Below are 21363 nucleotides of genomic sequence, written 5' to 3' on the forward strand. Positions count from 1 at the left end.
CAAATTAGCAGCTAATTGTCAAGAAGCATCAATGAGGGAGATTATGACCCTTAAGAAGATACATTCATGGGAAAAGGAAAAAGTGATGTTTAATGAGGAGCTTGCAGCTGAAAAGAACAAATTCTCACGGCTTAGGCATCAACTTGAAGAAGCTAAGGATTGTCATGACCAAAGTGAGGTAACTGTCGATGAACACATTGCTTCTTAGTTACATCATTGCTTGCTTGTTATGGGCTTGTCTTTTATCTCTCTGACGTTCAATCCTATGCTCAGAATATTGTCCATCATTGTGACCCATATTGGAGCTAATAGCAAATTCCATTTTCTCCTGTGCATTGTTAGGAAACTCTAAGGATGGGTCTCTGTTTCACAGTAATATTACTCCTTTATGATATAGGTGATTAAGATTTGAATCACAGAGACAGCCTTCTGCTTGCAGATATAAGGCTGCATAGGTTGACCCTCCTTAGACCTGTATTGATGGGATCCATTTGCACTGGACTGTCCTTTGTTATTAATGAACTACAAAATAATTACTGAATAGCGTGTGACTGTATTTTGTAATTTCAGCTGATACATGCAATAAATTAAATATGAAGTTACATGGCATATTGTTAGTGGGCAGTTAAAAGCATATTGAGCAATAATATCATCTTCACCGTTGTGTTCCTATGTTAGTTCCTTCAGTTCCCAGTGTGCATTCAAGCACAGATGGATCCTGTAGTTTCAGACCTTTCAGGAACAAAGGATCAAAAATGAATGTTGAAAAAAATATTTCGATTTCAGTCAATAAGATTATTTTCACCTGTCTTCTTTTTGTAGTTCATCTGGGATGTCAATCTTACTTGGCAACTTTTATATGTATGTTTTTCTATGTGTAACTAACATACTAACCCAGCTTTTAAGAGATCCCATATTTGGTGATTACAAATGATCAAGGAAGAATAAACAGAACAAAGCTGGTCATGGAATCTAAGAAGGCTTGATTAGATTCTAAAGATTGGATAAACTTGTTTAGTTACCAAAGGTTCTCCAATCATGTATCTAATTCTAGTTTTCTTTCTGTTTTACCTTTTCCACATCACCACAAACTGTTATAGTCCTTGGTCATTTTGAATTGTTTAGATATGCACAATGTGATATGTCTCCTCACCTGGAAGGAAAACATCACAGGCTGCTTGGAAGCAGGAAGAGAAGGCAAAGGAAGAATCACTCATGCAGGCTGCTGCCCAAAAAAATGAACGTGAGAATATAGAGGCCTCAGCAAAATTGGAGGAAGATGCCTTTATATTGAAGACAGAAATTGGTTTACAAAGATACAAAGATGATATCAGGACAATAGAAAACCAGATTGCGAAACTCAGGCTGAAAAATTGTACAAAAATTCCAGTGCTTAGTTGGGATACCGGTGTTCATTCTAACACTGATATGGGGGATTCCCAGGGATCAGGAAATGGAGACATACGGCGTGATCGAGAATGTGTAATGTGCTTGACTGAGGAAATGTCAGTTGTTTTCCTTCCCTGCTCCCATCAAGTTGTTTGTGCAAAATGCAACGAGTTGCATGAGAAGCAGGGTATGAAGGACTGCCCATCATGCAGGACCCCCATTCGGCGCAGGATCTATGTACGCTCTGCTTACTCTTAACTTGCATATAGCATCTTAGGTCAGGAAAATCACAAGGATATGGAGTAATGCTTTGTGAGGCTTGGCACTGGATAATGAATATTGAGGGGAGGGGTTTTTTTTTTTTTTGTCTTTTTTGCTTTTGAGATGCATCATCGAGGAGGTGCAAGTTTCTGATGTGTTCATTTTTTTCTTTCTGTCCTTTCATGATCGCTCTTATTGTTTGGATAATTCATATTAAATGTGAGATTTGTCACAATGGATGTTACAATATATAGAACAGGAGGGGAGTATGGCTTGGAATGTAGATTATTTCGTTGGATGCAAGTATTAGAAACAACTATAATTTACATTGCATAACACATTTTAACTATGAGATCCGTAAACATAATCCTCATCATTGTCATTTACCTTTGTTTTATGATTCCTTTAAATCCGCTTTGCGTAATATTTGCATTGGTTATTCTATTTTATTCAGTCATGTGGTGTTTAAAATTTTATTCAGTCATTCGGACCGTCTTTACTCCTTTAGGTTGCAGTCAAGTGATATTGCTCCGAAATCATATCTGGTCATCTTATGCCTTTAGTTAGTGTGGACATGGAGCTGACACTCCTGATTGCTAGGAGAGGACTAAAATGTGGAATTATAAAGGTCCATTAGGAGGAAAGAGTTTTGTTTAACTTTTATTAAAACCTGCCAATATTACTATTGACATTTATATGGTTATTGAAGATGAAATGCATCTCTTTCTCTCTCTCTCTTATTTAATGATTTAACGTCTTGTTGGGTGAAATTGAACCAGCATATATTTTTTGTTCTTATATGATGATATGTGATTTTAGCATATTTTTTGTTTGCCAACTGTGATTGATACCAGACTTTGTGCGTTCCTGCCAAATGTGGACTCTCCGAAGGGGAAGATATCAAGTTTTTGTCATGTTCTCATGGCAGTAGATCAAGTCTAAAAGATGACACACACTGTTTCCTGGAGAAAAAATGATGAACACTAAGCGATGTCACCAATCTTTTAGCAAGCAAGGTTTGCATGTCCATTGACTAAAAGAACATTACTTGTACACATATCTAAATCGTAAGGCTGGCTGAGATATAACTTTGTGAGGAGAAGATGGAGGAGGAGGTTGAGCTTCTTCTATCGTTGCCACATCTTATTATGACGAGGAGTCGACGATCATTCATTCCACTCTTCTCGATCTATCTAATCTTTCCCGTTGCATTCCCATATATCATGTACGAAAACGTTGTCTTAATCCAATTCTTTGGGTTTCTTAATCATAATGAGACTCTCAATGATAATCATAATGAGACTCTAAGATAACAGTTTATTTTGATTATCTAAAGTCTTTTACTCGATACTATCGATAAAGAAGATGTCAAGTGATCTTCGAGACCCCTTTGATATCTGAACGAATCATCATATCATAATTGTGGCGTTCAACGATTCAACTCAAGTATTCATCGTCCGATGATGATCTAAGATTTTGTGTAATTATTTCATAAATTAATTTTTTATTTCAATTTTAATAGTTACTCGAGTCCTTTATAAAAGAGCATTTAAATATATTGTTTGAAAAAATTATAGTCCTTCAAATCTTTATTAATTTCAACATCGAATAAACTTTTGTTGAGTACATTACGATATCATCTTTGCAAGAATCCCTTATTCTCATGACACCAAACTTACTTGGATTAAACTCATGACTTTTCGGATAATCGAAATACAAAGTAAAATTGATCTTTTTAAGTTAAAATAATTAGGATGCGATGACAACAGTATTTGATCAAATCTTTTTAATTCTTTTAATTGCTAACATATTATATCTAATAAAAATAATATGTACTTCAACGACTATAATATCTTTTCCGTGAGGTTAAAAGAAAAAGAGATTAATACTGCAGTCATGTTCAGCAGACGTAGAAATCCATTAGCCCTTTTAGGTGCTGCTGTGCCGTCGCTCCTCATGATCCCACCCCATCGTGGAGATACACATATATCTGCGATCATCTGCCACGCAAAACCAAGGGACCGGATGTGGATGTCGTGGAAGCAAAATACCATTTGCTTCTCCAACAGCTTCACGTTTCCTGGGTGCTACTGTACGGATACATGAGACAGAGACAGAGAGAGAGAGAGAGGCGTCAAACGTCCGAGGAACATGGCATCACGCAGTCGCAAGTAGACAAGGCGGTACTGTTCCTGTCCTAATTCACCCGACATGAGTTCCACGAGTTACCATCGGATTGACTTTTGGGATTTTTCGTTCGTGATTTAGATGATTAGATTTCAAAGTCTTAATGTTACGTTACAGTTCTTCATTTGTGATTTAGATGATCAGAATTTTAGTTAGAGAAACAGTCATTTGTGTGTCTTCTATGCTAAAGTTTTTACCTTCCCATCAACAATATAATATGTTGACAGTTATGAGAAATAGTTTTTAAATAAATATATATTTTCTAAAAATTTAAAATATATATTATATTTAAATTTTGGTTAAGAATTTTGATTGTTGATGTCATGGGTCAAATCCATGTATTGATTCCAATTTTTAGTGAATTGAAAATATCAAGAATTTAGTGACTTGCATGGCAGAAAAAGGATTAAAGGGTGAAGACATCTATTATTTTCTATTTTTTACTTATAAAAAAACTCAATTAAAATTAAATACCATCGTACCAATAAATCAATAATAAATTACTGGAGATTATTAGCTTAAGACATCATAGACTCGAATACCCTTTGGTGTTATTAACCCCGAGGATGGAAACGGGACCATCCGTCACGACAGTGAGAGGCATTTGTCGCCATCTAAAAGACCACAGGCCACCGAGAACCGGAGGCAGTGACATCAGAACGGTGTGCCCACATTTCCAGGAGCACACCGAACGCTCAAAACCATCAACTTCTTCCTCGCTCTCACTCACTCTCTTCCATCGCCTATAAAGAGACTGACTACCCACACTCATCCACATCTCACAGCTCACATCTTTCCTCTCTCGACTCAAGCTCTCTCCTCCTCAATCCAGACGAAAAGAATGGCTCCGGCAACTCGCGCTTCCCTGGACCAGAAGCTGGCCATGGCCAAGCGCTGCTCCCACGGTATCATCTCCTTCGTCTTCATCTTAGCATTTCGTTACCGCCGCACATCGTCCTATCGCTGATCTCGTTCTTTGCTCGGTATGGTTGGCAGAGGGAGTCGTCGCAGGAGCGAAGGCCGCCGTCGTTGCAGGTTTTGCAGCTGCTGTTCCCACTGTAAGCATATACTCTTCCTTGTATACCGTGTGACCTCAGTCGTGTTCTCTTCTGGGCCATCGGTTGAACCGAGCTTGCTTGCATCAGTTGGCCAGCGTTCGGATGCTGCCATGGGCGAGGTACAACCTCAACCCCACAGCTCAAGCTCTCATCGTCTCCACAGGTCTTGAACACTCTTTCCAAATGATTTCTGATCCTGTTGATCGAATGTAGTGTGAGTAATGGGGAGTTTGATTGGGTGCAGCTGCCGGAATGGCATACTTCATTGTTGCAGACAAGACTGTGCTGGCAGCCGCCAGGAAGAACTCCTTCAAGGATGCTTACCCAGGCAACATCAGTGCCTAAGAAGCGGTTTAGATTGATGCTCAAGTGTGCAGGAGGATCCACAAATACATGTAAATCCATGCTTGGTGTGACAATAAATCTAAATGTGACCTCGATTGTTGTTGTGGCTGCACATCCAACTGCTTCTGTTGTTGTTGAACTTATGGCGAGTCTGCTTAGATGCATCACAAGTGTCAGACATGATAAATAAACCATATGAAAGAAAACTAATTCAATAATACAGATCAAACCTGGATAATTTGGATTTACTAATACAGCACATTGGATTGGAATTTAGGAAGGAAAAACTTGTTGATGTCTTGCGCTAAACAATGGATGAACTGCCTGACACTATTGTAGAGAAATGGAGCAGGAAATATTGTAGAGAAATATCACTGTCAATATCTTGTACTAAAATAGAAATGAACAAGGATCTTAATCTCGCATTCAATTCCATAATAAACTGATTGATAACATCTCTAGGTTATCCATGATAAACAACAATAGTAAACCTTCAGTCGATTCAAGCAAGGCCAAATCGAGCTCAAAAGATAAAAGTTTATGATGGCTAAAAAAATAACAGACGAAATTTGTTACACCAACAATTTTAAGATCATATTCTCATCGAACAAAATTGACAAAAGGAGTGATAGTCTACATTCTAAACAATAATCATAGGGACCATATATCAAACCCATAATTTTCTGACCTAGTAGAGTAACAAATACCTTTACAGATTGCAAGTTGGGCTCTGTTTCAGTCCAGACTATCCCTGAGGTCAATATATGGCGTCTAGAATTTGGGGAGATGCTACTTGCAACCAGTGCAAGCCGAACAATTCTACACTGTACATAGGACACAAGTGAAACCGGAAGTGTTAGCTTGGTTTCACGAGGGTGGGCCGCCAAACATACACCTTCTGACGGAAATCGCAAACTCCCCGGCCTTATGTGGGTGGAAGAGGATGATACATGCTGCTAAGCACAAAACAACACTAACTACTACAAACAAAGGAAAGCGAGTCCTCATGATTTTGTTTGAGAAAATATCATCCAAAGAGGGTTTGAAAACCGGGTTTTGGTGACAGCCCCTCCTGTCAACAATCTCTTTGGTTACAAGTGGAACATTTACATCATGCTCGATGGCTGGATGCAACGAGGTCGAACACGAACTGTCTCCAATTGCCTCGTTATCCTGCAAAATTTTGTGGATTAGGATGGATTATGTAGATGGATAATCGTAGAGAAGATATAATTGTCAGTCTATCTTATCATGGTATTTCAATGTCTAATTAACTCTTAATAACAATATCACCATAATATGTACTATAAATCTTGATGTTCTCACATAGAGAATGGAAAATAATATCCGCAGGTTCAGAATGTCCACGCAGGTAGAAGGCAATAGACTTTCTCCCTTTATTGAGCAGAAAATGGGCACATGATATATAAATAGGAGGGGGAGATAGGAATTGAATCTGAACCCATGAATTTACAACACAAGAAAATTGAAAAAGATTAGCAAGTTAATTTTTTCCCAAGTAGTTTGTTCGCCAATATAAAGAAAATTTCTATCTTTCTAAAACAAAACCGTTGACAATAACCCAATGGAAAGGCCCCGAAAATTAATCATTTAACACAAACTTAATATGAAGAACATCTACAGAATGGCATACTGCGATCAGGCTACCCTATTAGAAAACACATTTAGTTGTGATCAGAGACTTGATACACTACAAGAAGACTGTTGGACTCTTTGAAAAATAAAGGTGATTTACAAATTGACACCACCTAAGTCAAAGTAACAGCACAAAAATCAAAAGGTTAAAGTAATTATATATGAAAAACACAAAAACATATATAATTTGATATAGAATTAGAATATTTCTGGAAAAACAAATATAATTATTACGCAGATGATACTTTTGGAGTATCATTAGGTATTAGGGAACAAAATTACTAAACAACACTGTACAATCTAAACTACCCACAAAAAACAGAATGGAGAAGGCATTTTCACTCAACAGTGTGTAACTGTAGACATGATACCAACCCAATTATGCTAGAATATATTACGTTAAAAGCCAATAGCTAGAGAAAGCAATGCAATTGACAGGAAAAATGAAACAGAACAACAAACCTTGAGTAATCAAATGAGAGTACATTTTCATTTTTCAAATTCTAAGCCCTTGGATTCTTTTCAATGCATGAACAGAACTCTCAATAATTTGAGATTGGCTACCTTTGTCTGTTCCTGCAACTTAGCGATTTCGAGGACAACATTCACAAACAGTCCAAAAATCAGTATTATCCATTTCGACTGTTTATAACTAGGTCTTCTTTAGCACTAATTCTTACTATTGTGTGTACTTAATTCTTTGGACATGTCCAAAGACTTTTAGACAATTTTCCCTCATCTTGATCTAAAATAAAAGTAAAACTACCTCTAGATTGTTATTATTGCAGCCAATTTTTCGTACTTCCCGAGAACATCCTCGTTAGAAAGGTCAAACTATTACAGATGATCACTTCTGATAGTGAAGTTGAAAGCCTCTCATTTGCACACATGGTCCCCTCACTTGAAAATTTGAATTCGTATTAGGAATTGGAATACATTTGAATCATCCTTAGAAAGGAGGAAAGAGAAATCAATTCATAAGATGTTAAAGCAACAATTATAAGAACCCAATACCTTTGTTTAAGCAACAGATTACCTACCCATTATCTTCAGAATTTAGAAGGTAGGACAACTGTAATCAAAATCATTTCACACACAATTATTTATATCTTCATTTTTTTAATAACCACCAATGTTAGCCATGATTTAGCACTACCTATATGCAAAGAATGATGATAGAACCAACACATCAAGCATATGGTTGGGAAAACATTGACGCAAAAAACATTGGAACTAAGCAATCCACAAGAATAACACAAAAGCAAACAACATAACTTACTTGATTTGTATAATTCTTGGCACACATGCTAGTCTTCTGAGAGGTTTGTGGCATGAGAAGTCCACAAAGTAGGTTTTTTGGTTCTGTTAACCTTGTATCATTTAGAGTTCTCTGATAAAGAATTTCTCTTACATGGTTAAGAAAATCATCATATAGCTTCTGGTCGACATCAGAAGTCCAATTGTCTGGCTTATCAAAGCCCTCGGTGAGAATAATATTATCCAGATGATGCATTATTGCTTGGAGCACACTAAAAAGCTCATTCTGGAGTAAAAACTTTAACATAGAAGTTAACCTCTGGACATTGGTAAAACTCCAAAAAGCTTCCTTTTCTTCCAAATGTGGTGCCTTCAGTAACCATGCTATATCTAAGAGCAATGCTGACATTGCAGATTGTCTGGATGCAAGAATTTCGCAAAAGCCTGGAGAGGAATTAGCAATAAAATTTTGGGACATAATGCGACCAGCATAACAAGAATCAACTACAGGTTCTTCCATTCTCTCTAATTCAGAACATATCTGTTTGTTACCAATGAGGACGGGTATATAGTTGGATATTCCAGCCGCATTTTCAACCTACAAAAAAAAGGTAATGCTGCAGAAATCATTATTTTATCCAATAAAATGATATAGATATTTTACTAATCATAATACTATTTTTTTTTCATCACCAACAGCTTAAGTTTGTTGATTTCCTACCATGAAATCTCAATGGTTGAATGAACAAATTCAACTGTGTAATAATATATAAACAATAACATATGTTCATTTAACAGAGAGTTTCCTCATCATATGGATATACAAGCCAATAGTTTTAAAATAAAAACAAGGTAACAGAAAGGGGAGACCATAATTTAACGGATGTAGTAATTAGAAACTGTTTCTTATGAACTAATTCTTTCAGAAAATGGCAACTGTTAAATTGTGATATTAAAAAAAGGAAAAATTATAGAACTTATTTGCAGACTGTGAACTTCACTACAGCAAACACACCTCAATAAATGCAGGGCCAAAAACTTCCGAGTCCAGGTGAGTTACTTTTATTCTGAACATCTCATGTTCAGAATTGTTGATACACACTGCTTTATTTCCATCAAGATACCTGGATTTCCCAGTAGATATGACATGAAAAGAGTCATATTTAAGATATTTTCCAGCAAATGATACCAGAAACCTGCCATAACAAACATTTCTCATTAGGCTAGCTACTCCATTTCAAGCATAATTTTCTGTTGATTAAACATTTAGATATCTACATATATAATGGGAGAAACTGAGGAGAGACCCAGTAGGAGCCAACAGCCATCTCAGCCGTCCATGGTGAAAAAACAGATGGACAATCTATCGATTTTCTATCCCTGCCATAAATTTGTGTTCCAATAGGACTCTTTTCTTTTTTCATCTTACATGCATTCACGAGGAAGAAAATTATGTATTAATGTTAAAGATCTTTTATGCTTAAATTTCACATGATTTGAGATACAGGTCCAAAAGCAAGTACATTAAAGTAGAGACACAAGCATGTCTCAAACATGATCCTTATAAGACACTCTTAAACATGATGATCCGATACAGCTATAGCAAACTCTAAATGAAAATAAATTACCGAAATTTAGGCTGTTCAAGGTTGCTTCCACATGCAACAAACTCCATAGGTTTCCCGGCTTCAAAATAAAAAGGATAAACATAATGAAGTCTTGGTGCCTGCACCTCCATCTTGATATTTGTCAACGTTGCTCCATCTGAATATATATACATTAAACATCTCAGGAATTTCTTGCACGTGCTTACCCTTGATGAGACAGTTCAAGGGAAAATGACTGTAATACAAAGAGCTCCGAATTATCCGATTGAGATCGCATCAACTTAAGAAAACTAATAAGTTGTCAGCTGGTCAGAGAAATCAGTCACCTTATGGAGCCATGAAAGCTCTGAGTTGTGCTCTAGAGCCAAGCCTATCGGGGAAGGCATATATGGTTGTGATGATGACTTATTTAGTATAGTTGCCATGTGCTCTAATATCTTCCATGGATTTTTAACAAAAATGATGACCAAAGAAGAAATACATAAATGGATGTATGCCACAAACATGACTTTTTATTCAGGCAACTAACCAATATTAACCAAGAAGTCATTTCCTTTCACTTTAAATTGTATTGCTAATATTTTAATTACTATTTACAGAATATAGAAAGGACACACATAATTGCAAATTATTTAGATGACATCATCGAGACAAATGCCTTTTAGTTGCAAGAATGCAGAAAGCATTAAGTGATAAAAATATCACAAGACAAGCATGGATTGTACACAATTAACTGTGCATAAGATGGACATGAACACAATATCTGTGTGTACCACCAGAAAATTGCAGGTAGCTGTTAGAACCCTTGCAGATTCTAAACTTGGGGTTGATCTCTTTAGGGGATCGGCCTCCTTGGAACTCTATAGGGGTTCCTCCCTCCAAGTTGCTGCTCAAAGGCCGCAGAAAAGATTTATCTATTGCTTATCAAAAGAGGAGGAATACATGACTATTTATAGGGTTTCTAAACCCTAACTCCTAATAGGACTCCTACTCAAGACTCTTACTTCTAACCAACTCCTAATAGGACTTCTACTCAAGACTCTTATTTCTTTACAACTCCTAATTCATCTCTAAGAAACAACCTCCTAACCCTAGCCGGCCTCTTCACCTCTTTAATAGGAGTCGGCTTAGGTAGATTTTACATGAATGTCCCTCTCAATTAGGACTCTCCTAGCTAGAGTCCTAACAGTAGCCAATAGCAACAAGACTAGTAAAACACTACTATTGCCACTTGTAACTTAAGCATTTTACTACTTTCTTAAGTTTCATACTCCTTCCATGCTTAAAGCAGACATGGGCTGAGCATCATAATGAACAAATAGTACAAATTAGCACATTGCACAATTATAATGTGAAAGGCTATATTACAGTTGGATGTCAGACATGGATGACAACATCCAGTTGCCAATAGGAAATTATAGGAAGTGAGTATTAGTAAAAGAATTGTGTTTCCCTTCAATGTCCAGCCACTTGCACAGACAAACCACATTGATGGATTTTTGTTTTTCCAATCATCCACAACATGCCTAACAAGGTTTGCAATTTCATATCAGCCCTTAATATTACCACCAGAAAGTGTCAACCCATGAAAGGCTGTATCTCTTTCTCTCAGTCATGAGTAAAATCTCACTACAACTGAAAATTAGCAACCACAAAATTAAACACAATTTCCTCAGATAATTCAAGACATCCCAGTCTACTTCCCGTGACTAATCAGTAATGCTATACATACACAAGGGCCAAACAGATAACTTAGGTGCCATGAACCGTCTAAAAGCAAAGTTATGATCTAGACAATTGCCTAACAATCAAGAAATCTAGCTGCTTCAACCAATGCCTGTTGACTGCACAATGATAGGGGCCTAATGATGGCTTCAACCAACACTAGCAGAAGCTACAGACAAAAGCTGAGGCAACTCTAGCACCATCAAAGTAGCTGCTTTGTCAACTCATGCAAAGGAAAGAACAACCACTAGCATTACATGAACAAAGAACATTAGGAAGAAGAGAAATTGAAAGGAAAAATGATTAAATACCATAAATCCTAGGCATACTGTCAAATACATATTTGTCAAACCAAGTATGGTACACTAGTTATCATGGTACGAATATCAATCCTTTTTAATTACTTTCTGCGCATACCACTGATAATGGTACTATACTGATTAAGTTACCAATTTGAACAGGTTTCAGTACCTAGACCGAAGTGGAACTTAAATGCTTTGCAGAAGATGAAGTCAGAAATCAGAAAGAAAGATAACCTTCCACTTATTGGCAGTTGAAGAGCACCACAAACCATTCTTTAGTCATCCAGTCACTTATATCATTACTTCAGTCATCGGTGAAAGTTGTGGCTAGACAAGTTTATGCATCCGATAATATATACAGTCATGGATCAATGAATATCAAAGATGTTTAACCTAATCATGACATTTCAATCCATCTATGATGTTTGTGCCCATTTAAATGGCTGATTAGTCGTCAACTAGGCAATTAAACATCATTCAATACCAAGCAGCCCAAAGCAGCATTAATGAGTTACAGCAAAAGGCCTGTAGCCAACCCCAACCTTGGCGGGCACCTAGGCAGGCACTTAAACTGCCTAAGAAAGCAATGTCAATCAGTCATCCAACCATCAGCAATGGAGGATTGGACCACTGCAGCCTCACACCAAAACAACGTTCTTTAATTAGAATGAAAAGGCACAACCAAGCTTAATTGTTTATTCAAATAATGCACAACATATTGTCATGCCAAAAACTAGCAAAGTAGACTGTCATTATCCAATTAAAAACACAGGTCAAGTTGAATGAAACTGAAATTGGTGATAAGTAGACAATTTAGGTATGAGCTAACCTTGCAAGACATGGATAATCATATTGCCAAGATAAATAAAAATGGTGCCTCTTCCCCGCAACAAACTTTCAGGTGTATTAATCAAGTCCCTCACATAGTGAGCCACATTTTCAGATAACTGTTAAGAGGAATTTTGACGTTAAAATTAGCTGTCTCAGTTGACCGAAATACATGAAAATCCTATTGTGAGACCCAATAATGAAAAGACCTTATCAAATCACGAAAGGAATCTTTATATAAAAAGGATAAGCAAAAGCACAAAGTTGATGCTGATGGAACATATAAACCAAAAGCTCCTACTGTCAAGAAGTGTTAAATTGTTAATAAAGCAAGTGGTAAAGCAGGCCATCAACAATAATTTTGTATCAAGTTACAACATCGTGCAAAGAGATTGTACACTTTTCATGATGAATATGCATAAAGACATCTGTTAGATAATCCTCCGCTGAGAAAAAAAAGTTTGTTCTAATCTATAATGTCCATTCACATCTGTAAATATCTTCATGAAGTTGGAAATGCATGTGAATTCAGCTAGGATGCTATGGCTTCCATAAATAGTACACAGCACTCATACTGGAGATTGCATTTTAGCCAACAGAAAACCAAATTCCTCTGATATCAGCAATGAAACAATAGTTTCTATGATAGCCAGAGGCCCAGAAGTACAAGAAAAACACTCAGTAACCCACAATTTTCATGTTAGCAATATCTTTGGAAACAAAGCAGTCAGCATCAGTAACAAGCATAATGCATTCATTATGACAATATGGGAACAACAAATATGACATTACTAAGCATATTAGATTACTGAAAGCAAAACTTCATACCTTATCCCACATGGACTGTGGCATTGCAATGAAAACAGTCAAAATTGTACATCCAGGACGTATATAACCCTCCAACTCAACAGGCATATTTGCCAACCAGTGAAATATCTGTAGAATTAAAATAAAACCAACTAGTTAATGTCTGTCTCACAATTTAAACAATAAACTAGCCCTTCTCAGCTAAATTTTACTTAAGAACTTAAAAGAGTACTTGATGGCGCAATCGTCTAGGAAATTCTGCAGGGTTCCAATCGTAGAGCTTGAACGATATTCGACCTGTAGGACACTACAATCAAGTAATGCATCACAATCCACAAGCATGTAAAAATATGTTAATAGCCAAAGGCACTCTTCTCAATAGAGAATCAATCAAAACTGGAAGAGAAAAGCAAGGTAGCTTAAAGAAAAGAGATAAAAGGACCTACCACAGATGAATAAGTACTCTTCTTCTCACAAAAACTAGAAGAAAGGGCAGATTTTGAATTAGTAATCCTTTCATCTTGCTGAGCTTCACCAGAAATTACTATATCATTGTTTTTAAGGCTAGGAAGTGAATCAGTGGGAGAACCTCCCCCATCTTCAGATTCTGCTAGAGGTTCTCCATCCAGACTTTTGTTGCTCACAACTGTCTCAGCTGTGTTGCATGCAAAATCATCTACCATCTCTAGAAAACCATAAAATAAGAATGAGACAATCAAATAGAACGGACCACTGTGTAATAGACTGAGTAAGAAAGGGAAAACAATATACGGGAAGAGTGGAAAAACAATTAAAAATCATTATTGGTTATTTCCATTAGAGTAGTTACAAAATACATTAATCTATAGTTATTCCTGCACAAACAAATTATGCCTACGAAAGTGCAGTAGCAACAGCATGAATCAAGATCCATGGGATCAGGATTAGCTCTGGAACTAGTCAAGGGATTTAAGATCTGGATTGACCAATTTTTCTTTTTTTTTTCTTTTAACGACCGAGAATCACCAATATTCACTGAAAACCAAATGAAATAGGCAGGATCAGTTGAAAAACATCGGAGGATCGATTGAATGAGAACTAGCTCAACTGCCAGAATTGGCTAAAGATAATGGGGATCAACAAGATAAATTCAGTACAACTTGGAATGATTGACTAGTCCAGATCAGACAGAGATCAGCTGAATCAGATCAGATCAGAGTGACCAAATACAGCACAGGAAAAATAAAAATCATGAATGGATCCTGTGTTGTTGTTAAATATGTAGCACATAAATCCGACCTCAATGTCACCAATGTGACAATGAGTATTACAAGCACAATTTGTTGTTCACAGTAAGAGTTGGTATCACAGTCTTGCCATATTCACATTTTTTTTAATTATTTGTGAATGTTGGTATTGATCTTTGTTGAAAATGAATCTTATACTACATTATCAATCATCATTGGCGAATAAAAAATTATTCATCAAGCGCGTTCTACTGACTATTCAGGTTTGCACCACTTCACAGCCAGAGTAGTATTCCGACATTTGTTCAGGTATATAAAGAACTCAGAACCATGATAAAATATATGGCAACCACTGGTAGAATACAAACATGGTTCAAGGTAGGTGAATAAAAAATTACACAGCAAATCAAATTGACAAGTTTCACGAATCAATGTAGCATAATCATGGTTCGCTTTACCGATCCGTACCGATATGCCAATCAACCATTGGTATGGTATATATCGATGTACCAAAACATAGTACGATGAGGCATACTGATAGACTAGTATGTACCGTCCTTACCGGCCCCCTATCGGATCAATACATATCACCTATACCGAGCAGTACACCATGGTATGATGAACCTTGGCATAAATTTAACAGAGGCAAATATTCATCATTTGGTGTTTCGGTAATTTTGCAAATATAAGTGTACTATCACTCATTGCTTGGCCTCTAATAGCAAATATTTATTTAGCAACTATATATTGAACCCGGGAACTAAAACATAACCAGATATGTCTGATTTTTTATGCTTGACAAGTAAGAAACAAAACCTTTCATTGGTTCACCATCAAAAGAAACATCAGGCAGTGAGTCTTCTTGCGTGTCCATTTCTTTTTCCACTATACTATTTAAGTCATTAGGCTTTCTTCGCCTCCTTTTGTTGTGTCGTTCTAATTTTCTCCTACAGCTACGTTTGCCCTCATCAAAATCTGGCAGAACATGAAACCTGGAATCCGACAATTTAAACTATTAAAATTTCAGGCTAGAACCAGGAAAATATAGTAAATATCCAAAGGCATAATTACTTTAAAACAGCATCAGGTCAGCTAAAACCGAAAAGAACAACATTTATTTTATACTTGTAAAGAGGTGTTTAAGAAAATCACTTGATGCCACAAAGACCAATTTTAAACCATGTGATACTAAAGCATAGTGCCAAATTTGTTATATATACACAAAGCACTACGAATTGCTACAGATTTGTTTATCACAAACTGAAACACTAGAACACTTACAAGTATCTTAGATTCTTAATGAATATGTAAATTAAAGCTCAACAATATTTCTGAAATGTTTGAAATTAGGATTATTGTGATCATATAATTAAAGTTACCTGACATCAATAGACCCGCATCATCTATTTTGAATTAGTTATTCCATAGAACAAAGAAAGATGCATGATTTAACAAAATGATAATGTGTATACCTAAATGAGAATACACCATCTTCTATTTCTTTTTTTGCCTGAAAAATTATTTTAGAGTAAGGAAGTATATCTGATCTATTTAAGGGCCTTCTAAGACATATTTGAACTCAAAAATATGTTGACAAAATAAACTTGAAGAAGACAATCCAATAGATGTAAAGTAGTTGCATACTTCCTAAAATGGAAGAAAGCAGCATGGTTTGTAATCAATATTATTCATTAACTAAACGCTCCAATAAGTTGCTCCTTTTTGACGTGGGTGACTATAGTTTAGTCACAAAGACCTATTGTCTGCTTGCAGGATTAAGATGGCATAATCGATTCCTCTAAATCCCTCATTGGCACATTGGGGGGAAGATTATTAACGCAGAAAAAATGTCCTGAAATCCAGAAATGATGAATAATTATTTTGAAATTATAAAGTCAGTATAAGATAGAATAATTGTATGCGGTAAAATACAACATCACAAGGTTATAAAAGAAAACAACGTTACTAACAGAAACCAATACCAAGAATCATACATTCTCGAATTCTTTGGAGAAAATAACCATGTGATGGAATAATTCTACATCGAAAAATCACGGTCTTACAAGGTTATCCAAAAATATACAACTTACTTGCCACACTGCTGACAATAACGCTTGTGCTCCCCGTCAAGAACCACCGATGAAGAATTCGCACACCGGAGACAAACCCTGTGCCGCTTGTGATACCCCTTCAACTCGCTGATATCCGCCTCGCACCCCGGTACCTGGCACCTAACCACCCTGGATGCCCCGCCTTTCCTGGACCGTTTCCGCGGTCCGGCCACCGCCACCTCCTGCATCGCCTCCTCATCCTCCTCGGGGCACGAGCACGGCACCCTTCCTGCCAAATAGTTCGGGCAAACGAGTCTCGGGTCCCTCTTCCTCACGCGACCCATCCCATCCTCGAACCCCGACGGCGCCGGCTCGGCAAAAGGGAGCGGGAGGGAAGACAGCTCCGCGGTGGACAGCGGCGGCAGCGTCAGGGCTTCGTCGGAGGTTCCCCAGGGGAGGATCAGGGGATCTTCGTCGACGTCGGTGAAGTCGAAGAGGCTACCCCATTCCCACATCGCCGCCGCCGCCGCGGTGGGTTCATCGGCCGCCGCCAGGATCGGCTCCGCCGCTGAGGCCGGAGGGATCTCCATAAGGCGAGATAACGACAAGAGAGAGAGCCAACTCCGCCGCGCTGCGAGGTTTAGATTTGGAGATCGGACTCCATAATTTGGGATTCGATGAGGAAAAGATGATATAATAAGCTACCGGTGGTTTAGGAAGAAGAACAGGCGTGGGCCCCGTTCGGTGGAAGCATGAGGTTAAGATTTCCTGTAAACGACCAATGACGACCCAGGAATCAGGATGTTTCTATAAACCCGCTTGCGGGACCCACGGATCATCCTTGGTTGGTTCACTCAGTCTGGGAATAACTGTGAATCCTGGCTGCCAGTGGACAGGTGAACGACCTTTGGGTGGGTGGCAAGAGTACGCTTGATTGAGGGGTAAATTAGGCCACCAATCCTTTCCATTTTCTATCTGTTCCTTGACTTTTAATACAACATCTCGGTCAAATTATTTCTATATTGACTATAAATTTTAATTGCATTTCAATTAAATTAAATGTCACAAGTTAGGGTTATCATCACTTATCGTCCTTCCAAATGAACTCTTTCAATTTAACTCATTCACAAGTAAAAGGATATCATTTACCATGGCATATTCAAGAAAATGTTTAATCGTTGAAAACAATGGACGATGATAAATTTTGCCTATTTATCTGTGCAAAAAGTAAAAATTGCTATATAATCAGAAATTCAAAAATGTGTGTGATAGGTTGATATGCCAAATTAATGATATAATTTAACTAAAATTCTAATTAGTTTTTTAAGGGAAGTAAATTTTAAGGGGTACCAGAAATTCAGGATGATCTATCTCGCTCCGCGCAGGGAACAGGATCCTCCTTTCACAAAGCATGTTTCGTCATGTAATCCATGACGTCATTCACGGTGACGAGGTACCACGTGGGTGGGAACCCTGTTGCCTGTCTCGGGAAGACTGGTAAACGCCCCCGCTCGGGTGACCCCGCCATGTCGACACCTTTGTCCTGTCGTCGCAGCACGAAAAATTTAGATCCGCGTGTCGCTTCCGCAACGTGATAAGAAGAAAAGCTCGGATAAGTTTGTGCAGGCGGCGAGATAATAGAAATAGGGCGTGAGGTGGTTGAGCGGGCGTGAGGTTGTTGACACATTTGGTGCGGCAACAGATATTTTATGAACGGAATTCTTTCCCGACCCCCGCTTTCCCGTGCCCGCCACCGCGACACCTGTCTTTCTATTGAACAAGGAAGCGGGCCCCAAGGAAGTTCCGAACGGACCCCACACTTCGCATCGAATCGCGAGGTCGGTAAAAAGTAACCTGTCGTGGGAAGTCGAGGCGTGTTGTTTACGACACTTCGCGTAGCACCACCTGCCTTGCTGTTGGTGGCGACCGTGGCCCCGGCGGTGGACCCCACATAAAACGGGGGAAAACCAATGGCGTGTTTTGTACGACTTTGTGTAGATTAATTACACCATAAAGAGGAAGAGAGCCAGAAAATTTTCCTATTTATTTTTCCCTAATTTGTATGAGTTTTTTTATTATTATTTTTGGGTGATTTATTTTTCCATGTTCTTAAATCAACCAAAGAAAAATGGAAAAAATATTTTATAAAATCACAAAAATATTTTATCAAATACATTCGATTAAAAATCGAATGGCTCTCTTGATCTGTACATTTGGCAAACCAAAGTGGAAATGATTTAATAGAAAGCAATGATCTGACCGATTCATGTTTGAATCAGCCGAAAAAAAAACATTATCTTGAGATAAATGGTCAATGGAAATAACAAAATTGAATAAGCATTAAATTAACCATAATTCCACTGGTGGCAATCGTTAGAGATAATATATATATATATATATATATATATATATATATATATATATATATGTATGTATATATATACATATATGTATATATATACATATATGTATATATATACATATATGTATATATATACATATATGTATATATATGTATATATATATATATATATGTATGTATATATATATATATATGTGTGTGTGTGTGTGTTCGAACTGATCATTTTATTAGTCATAAGTTAATACGAGATAACATGTAGGGATGATATAGTTGAAGTCAGGTCTTCTTGTTTGTTCCTTCATAGATATGTAAATGTATTATTGGGGATATAAAAGAACATGTTAATTAACAAGGAAAACCTAGAGGTACTCTCATATAATCTTGTTTTGTGACCATTACAAATAAAACAAGTGTTTGGTTTCATATTACCCGATAATATTTAATATTCTAACACTTAAAATAGACTAAAAGAACTAATGAAAAAAATTATTGGTGGAAGATAATAGTCGAATCCAATAATATTTCTTAACTTGTTTTCTCTGATACTCAAATTAATAATTGAATGAGATGTGTGAGTAAACAGTGATTTTGACCTCAACTGATTTGATTAGAGAAAATATGATGTGACATAAGAAGAAAAAAATTATATTTATTGATTGGATCGATTAGATAACATTTCACTTATCTAATTACATTTAAACATTATAACCTGAATTTAATATGAATTTGAAAGAAAGTGATCATTGAAAATTTTAACAAGTTGTTAGATTATATAATAATATTTAATTTGATAAGATATATTATAAATATTATCGTATTCTAATTATAATTACAAGATAATATAAATAAAATCTAAGAATTTTTAGTAGATAACCATGATAGGAGGTTCTTCTAATTATAATCTTAGATATTTTGTTCTCGCATATAAAAGGATGAAACTCTCAATTATTGGGAGATTACTGGTATTATTATTATAGCTTTCTGATAATAATGTATATGTAGATCTAAAAAAATATGTGTTGTATCTTTTGATTTATTGAATGAATTGTCACATGTGTGGTTATGATTGTGGTAATATTTCACAAGAAGTATCATTGGAGCATCATAAATAAATTTATTGTTAATTGCTATAATTATTCTAAAAATTATCATTAATTTTGGATATTTTTCGATAAATAAAAAGAAATTTATATAGATATATGCGAATACCTACCCTAATATTTTTATGATAATAATTAATTTTTAAATGATACTAATTTTATTCAGAGCTCCAAATAATAGACAGATGATTTGTTTTATTCGAGTCGATAATCTATCAAAACCTTTAGTTTACTAAATATTCATGAGAATATTAAATATAAGAACAACATAAGTGAATAAAACTATGCAATTATACTATTTTGATTCAGTTCACTAATTTTATTTAAACTGAGCCAAAGAAAATAACAATTGAACTAGACTAACTAGATCCAAAAAGAAAAAAAAAACATTTAGCTGAACATTTTCTAGAATTATTTTTGATATTAATATTTGATTTGGGGATGTAAAAATAAAACCTCTAAAATTAAGATTTTCTTTTTTTATCAGAGATAAATACAAAAGTCACTTATTTTGAAGGGATTATATAAAATATTATAAATCTATTAAAAATATCATGGTTAGGTAGTATTTCACCCTTATTTATTATTATTCTTCTATGATAAATAAAAATAAATATATAAATCTAGATTTAAGGTTACGTGAAACTTTTGTCTTTATTTATTTTGAAATATATCAAAACCTTCTTGGTTTTCATCTAAAACCACACACACTCTCATACCAAAACAAAAAAAAAGATATGAGATTTAAACTAACTAAGGATTGGTTATAATTTTAAAGAAAACTATAGGACTATTTTGGTAAGCAGCAAAAACCTAATTATTATTTCTATAATAAATAAAAATAAAATATTATAAAATTTCTCATTATATATACACACACACCCCTAAATTTAAGATTATATAAAAAATAAAATTCATTTTCTTAATTTTAAAAGTACCAAAATAATTCTATTTTTTTCATTCAAAGTCATTTAAAACCTCTCAAACAAACTATTTTATAAAGCCAAAAAATTATAAAATAATAATAAGATTAATTGAGATTTAAAGTAATTGAACTCAATCTATAGTATTTTTGGCTACTGAACGAGAACACTATAATCTCCTTCAAAAATATAGTAATCAGTTTAGTGAAATAAAACATTATAATCCCATTTTCAAATATTATACATATAAATAAATAAATAAATATATATATATATATA

General features: G+C 35.8%; 3 protein-coding genes across 4 annotated transcripts in view; 2 read left to right on the forward strand and 1 right to left on the reverse strand.

Moving 5' to 3' along the window:
• Positions 1 to 1933, forward strand: part of LOC135633060 (putative E3 ubiquitin-protein ligase RF298) — a 4438-nt gene extending 2505 nt beyond the window's left edge. For both annotated transcript variants that reach the window (XM_065142120.1, XM_065142121.1), the window contains 2 exons: positions 1 to 178; positions 1174 to 1933. The exon at positions 1 to 178 is cut by the window's left edge and continues 1865 nt beyond it. In XM_065142120.1, coding sequence (XP_064998192.1) covers positions 1 to 178; positions 1174 to 1647 — 652 coding nt within the window. In that variant the 3' untranslated portion in view covers positions 1648 to 1933. The remainder of the gene's footprint in view (positions 179 to 1173) is intronic.
• Positions 1934 to 4599: 2666 nt separating this feature from the next.
• Positions 4600 to 5352, forward strand: LOC103977731 (early nodulin-93-like). The gene is made up of 4 exons (XM_009393327.3): positions 4600 to 4742; positions 4834 to 4895; positions 4983 to 5058; positions 5140 to 5352. The coding sequence occupies exons 1-4, from the start codon at positions 4679 to 4681 to the stop codon at positions 5238 to 5240; spliced, it is 303 nt and encodes a 100-aa protein (XP_009391602.2). The 5' UTR covers positions 4600 to 4678; the 3' UTR covers positions 5241 to 5352.
• Positions 5353 to 5757: 405 nt separating this feature from the next.
• On the reverse strand, positions 5758 to 17380 carry LOC103977730 (squamosa promoter-binding-like protein 9). The gene is made up of 10 exons (XM_009393325.3): positions 16739 to 17380; positions 15465 to 15640; positions 13869 to 14107; positions 13655 to 13729; positions 13444 to 13551; positions 12617 to 12734; positions 9782 to 9917; positions 9169 to 9349; positions 8176 to 8751; positions 5758 to 6413 (listed from the first exon to the last, which is right to left on the reverse strand). The coding sequence occupies exons 1-10, from the start codon at positions 17287 to 17289 to the stop codon at positions 6108 to 6110; spliced, it is 2466 nt and encodes an 821-aa protein (XP_009391600.3). The 5' UTR covers positions 17290 to 17380; the 3' UTR covers positions 5758 to 6107.
• Positions 17381 to 21363: the final 3983 nt, after the last annotated feature.

This window comes from Musa acuminata, chromosome BXJ3-3 (assembly GCF_036884655.1).
Source record: "Musa acuminata AAA Group cultivar baxijiao chromosome BXJ3-3, Cavendish_Baxijiao_AAA, whole genome shotgun sequence".
In the NCBI taxonomy this organism is placed as follows: domain Eukaryota; kingdom Viridiplantae; phylum Streptophyta; class Magnoliopsida; order Zingiberales; family Musaceae; genus Musa; species Musa acuminata.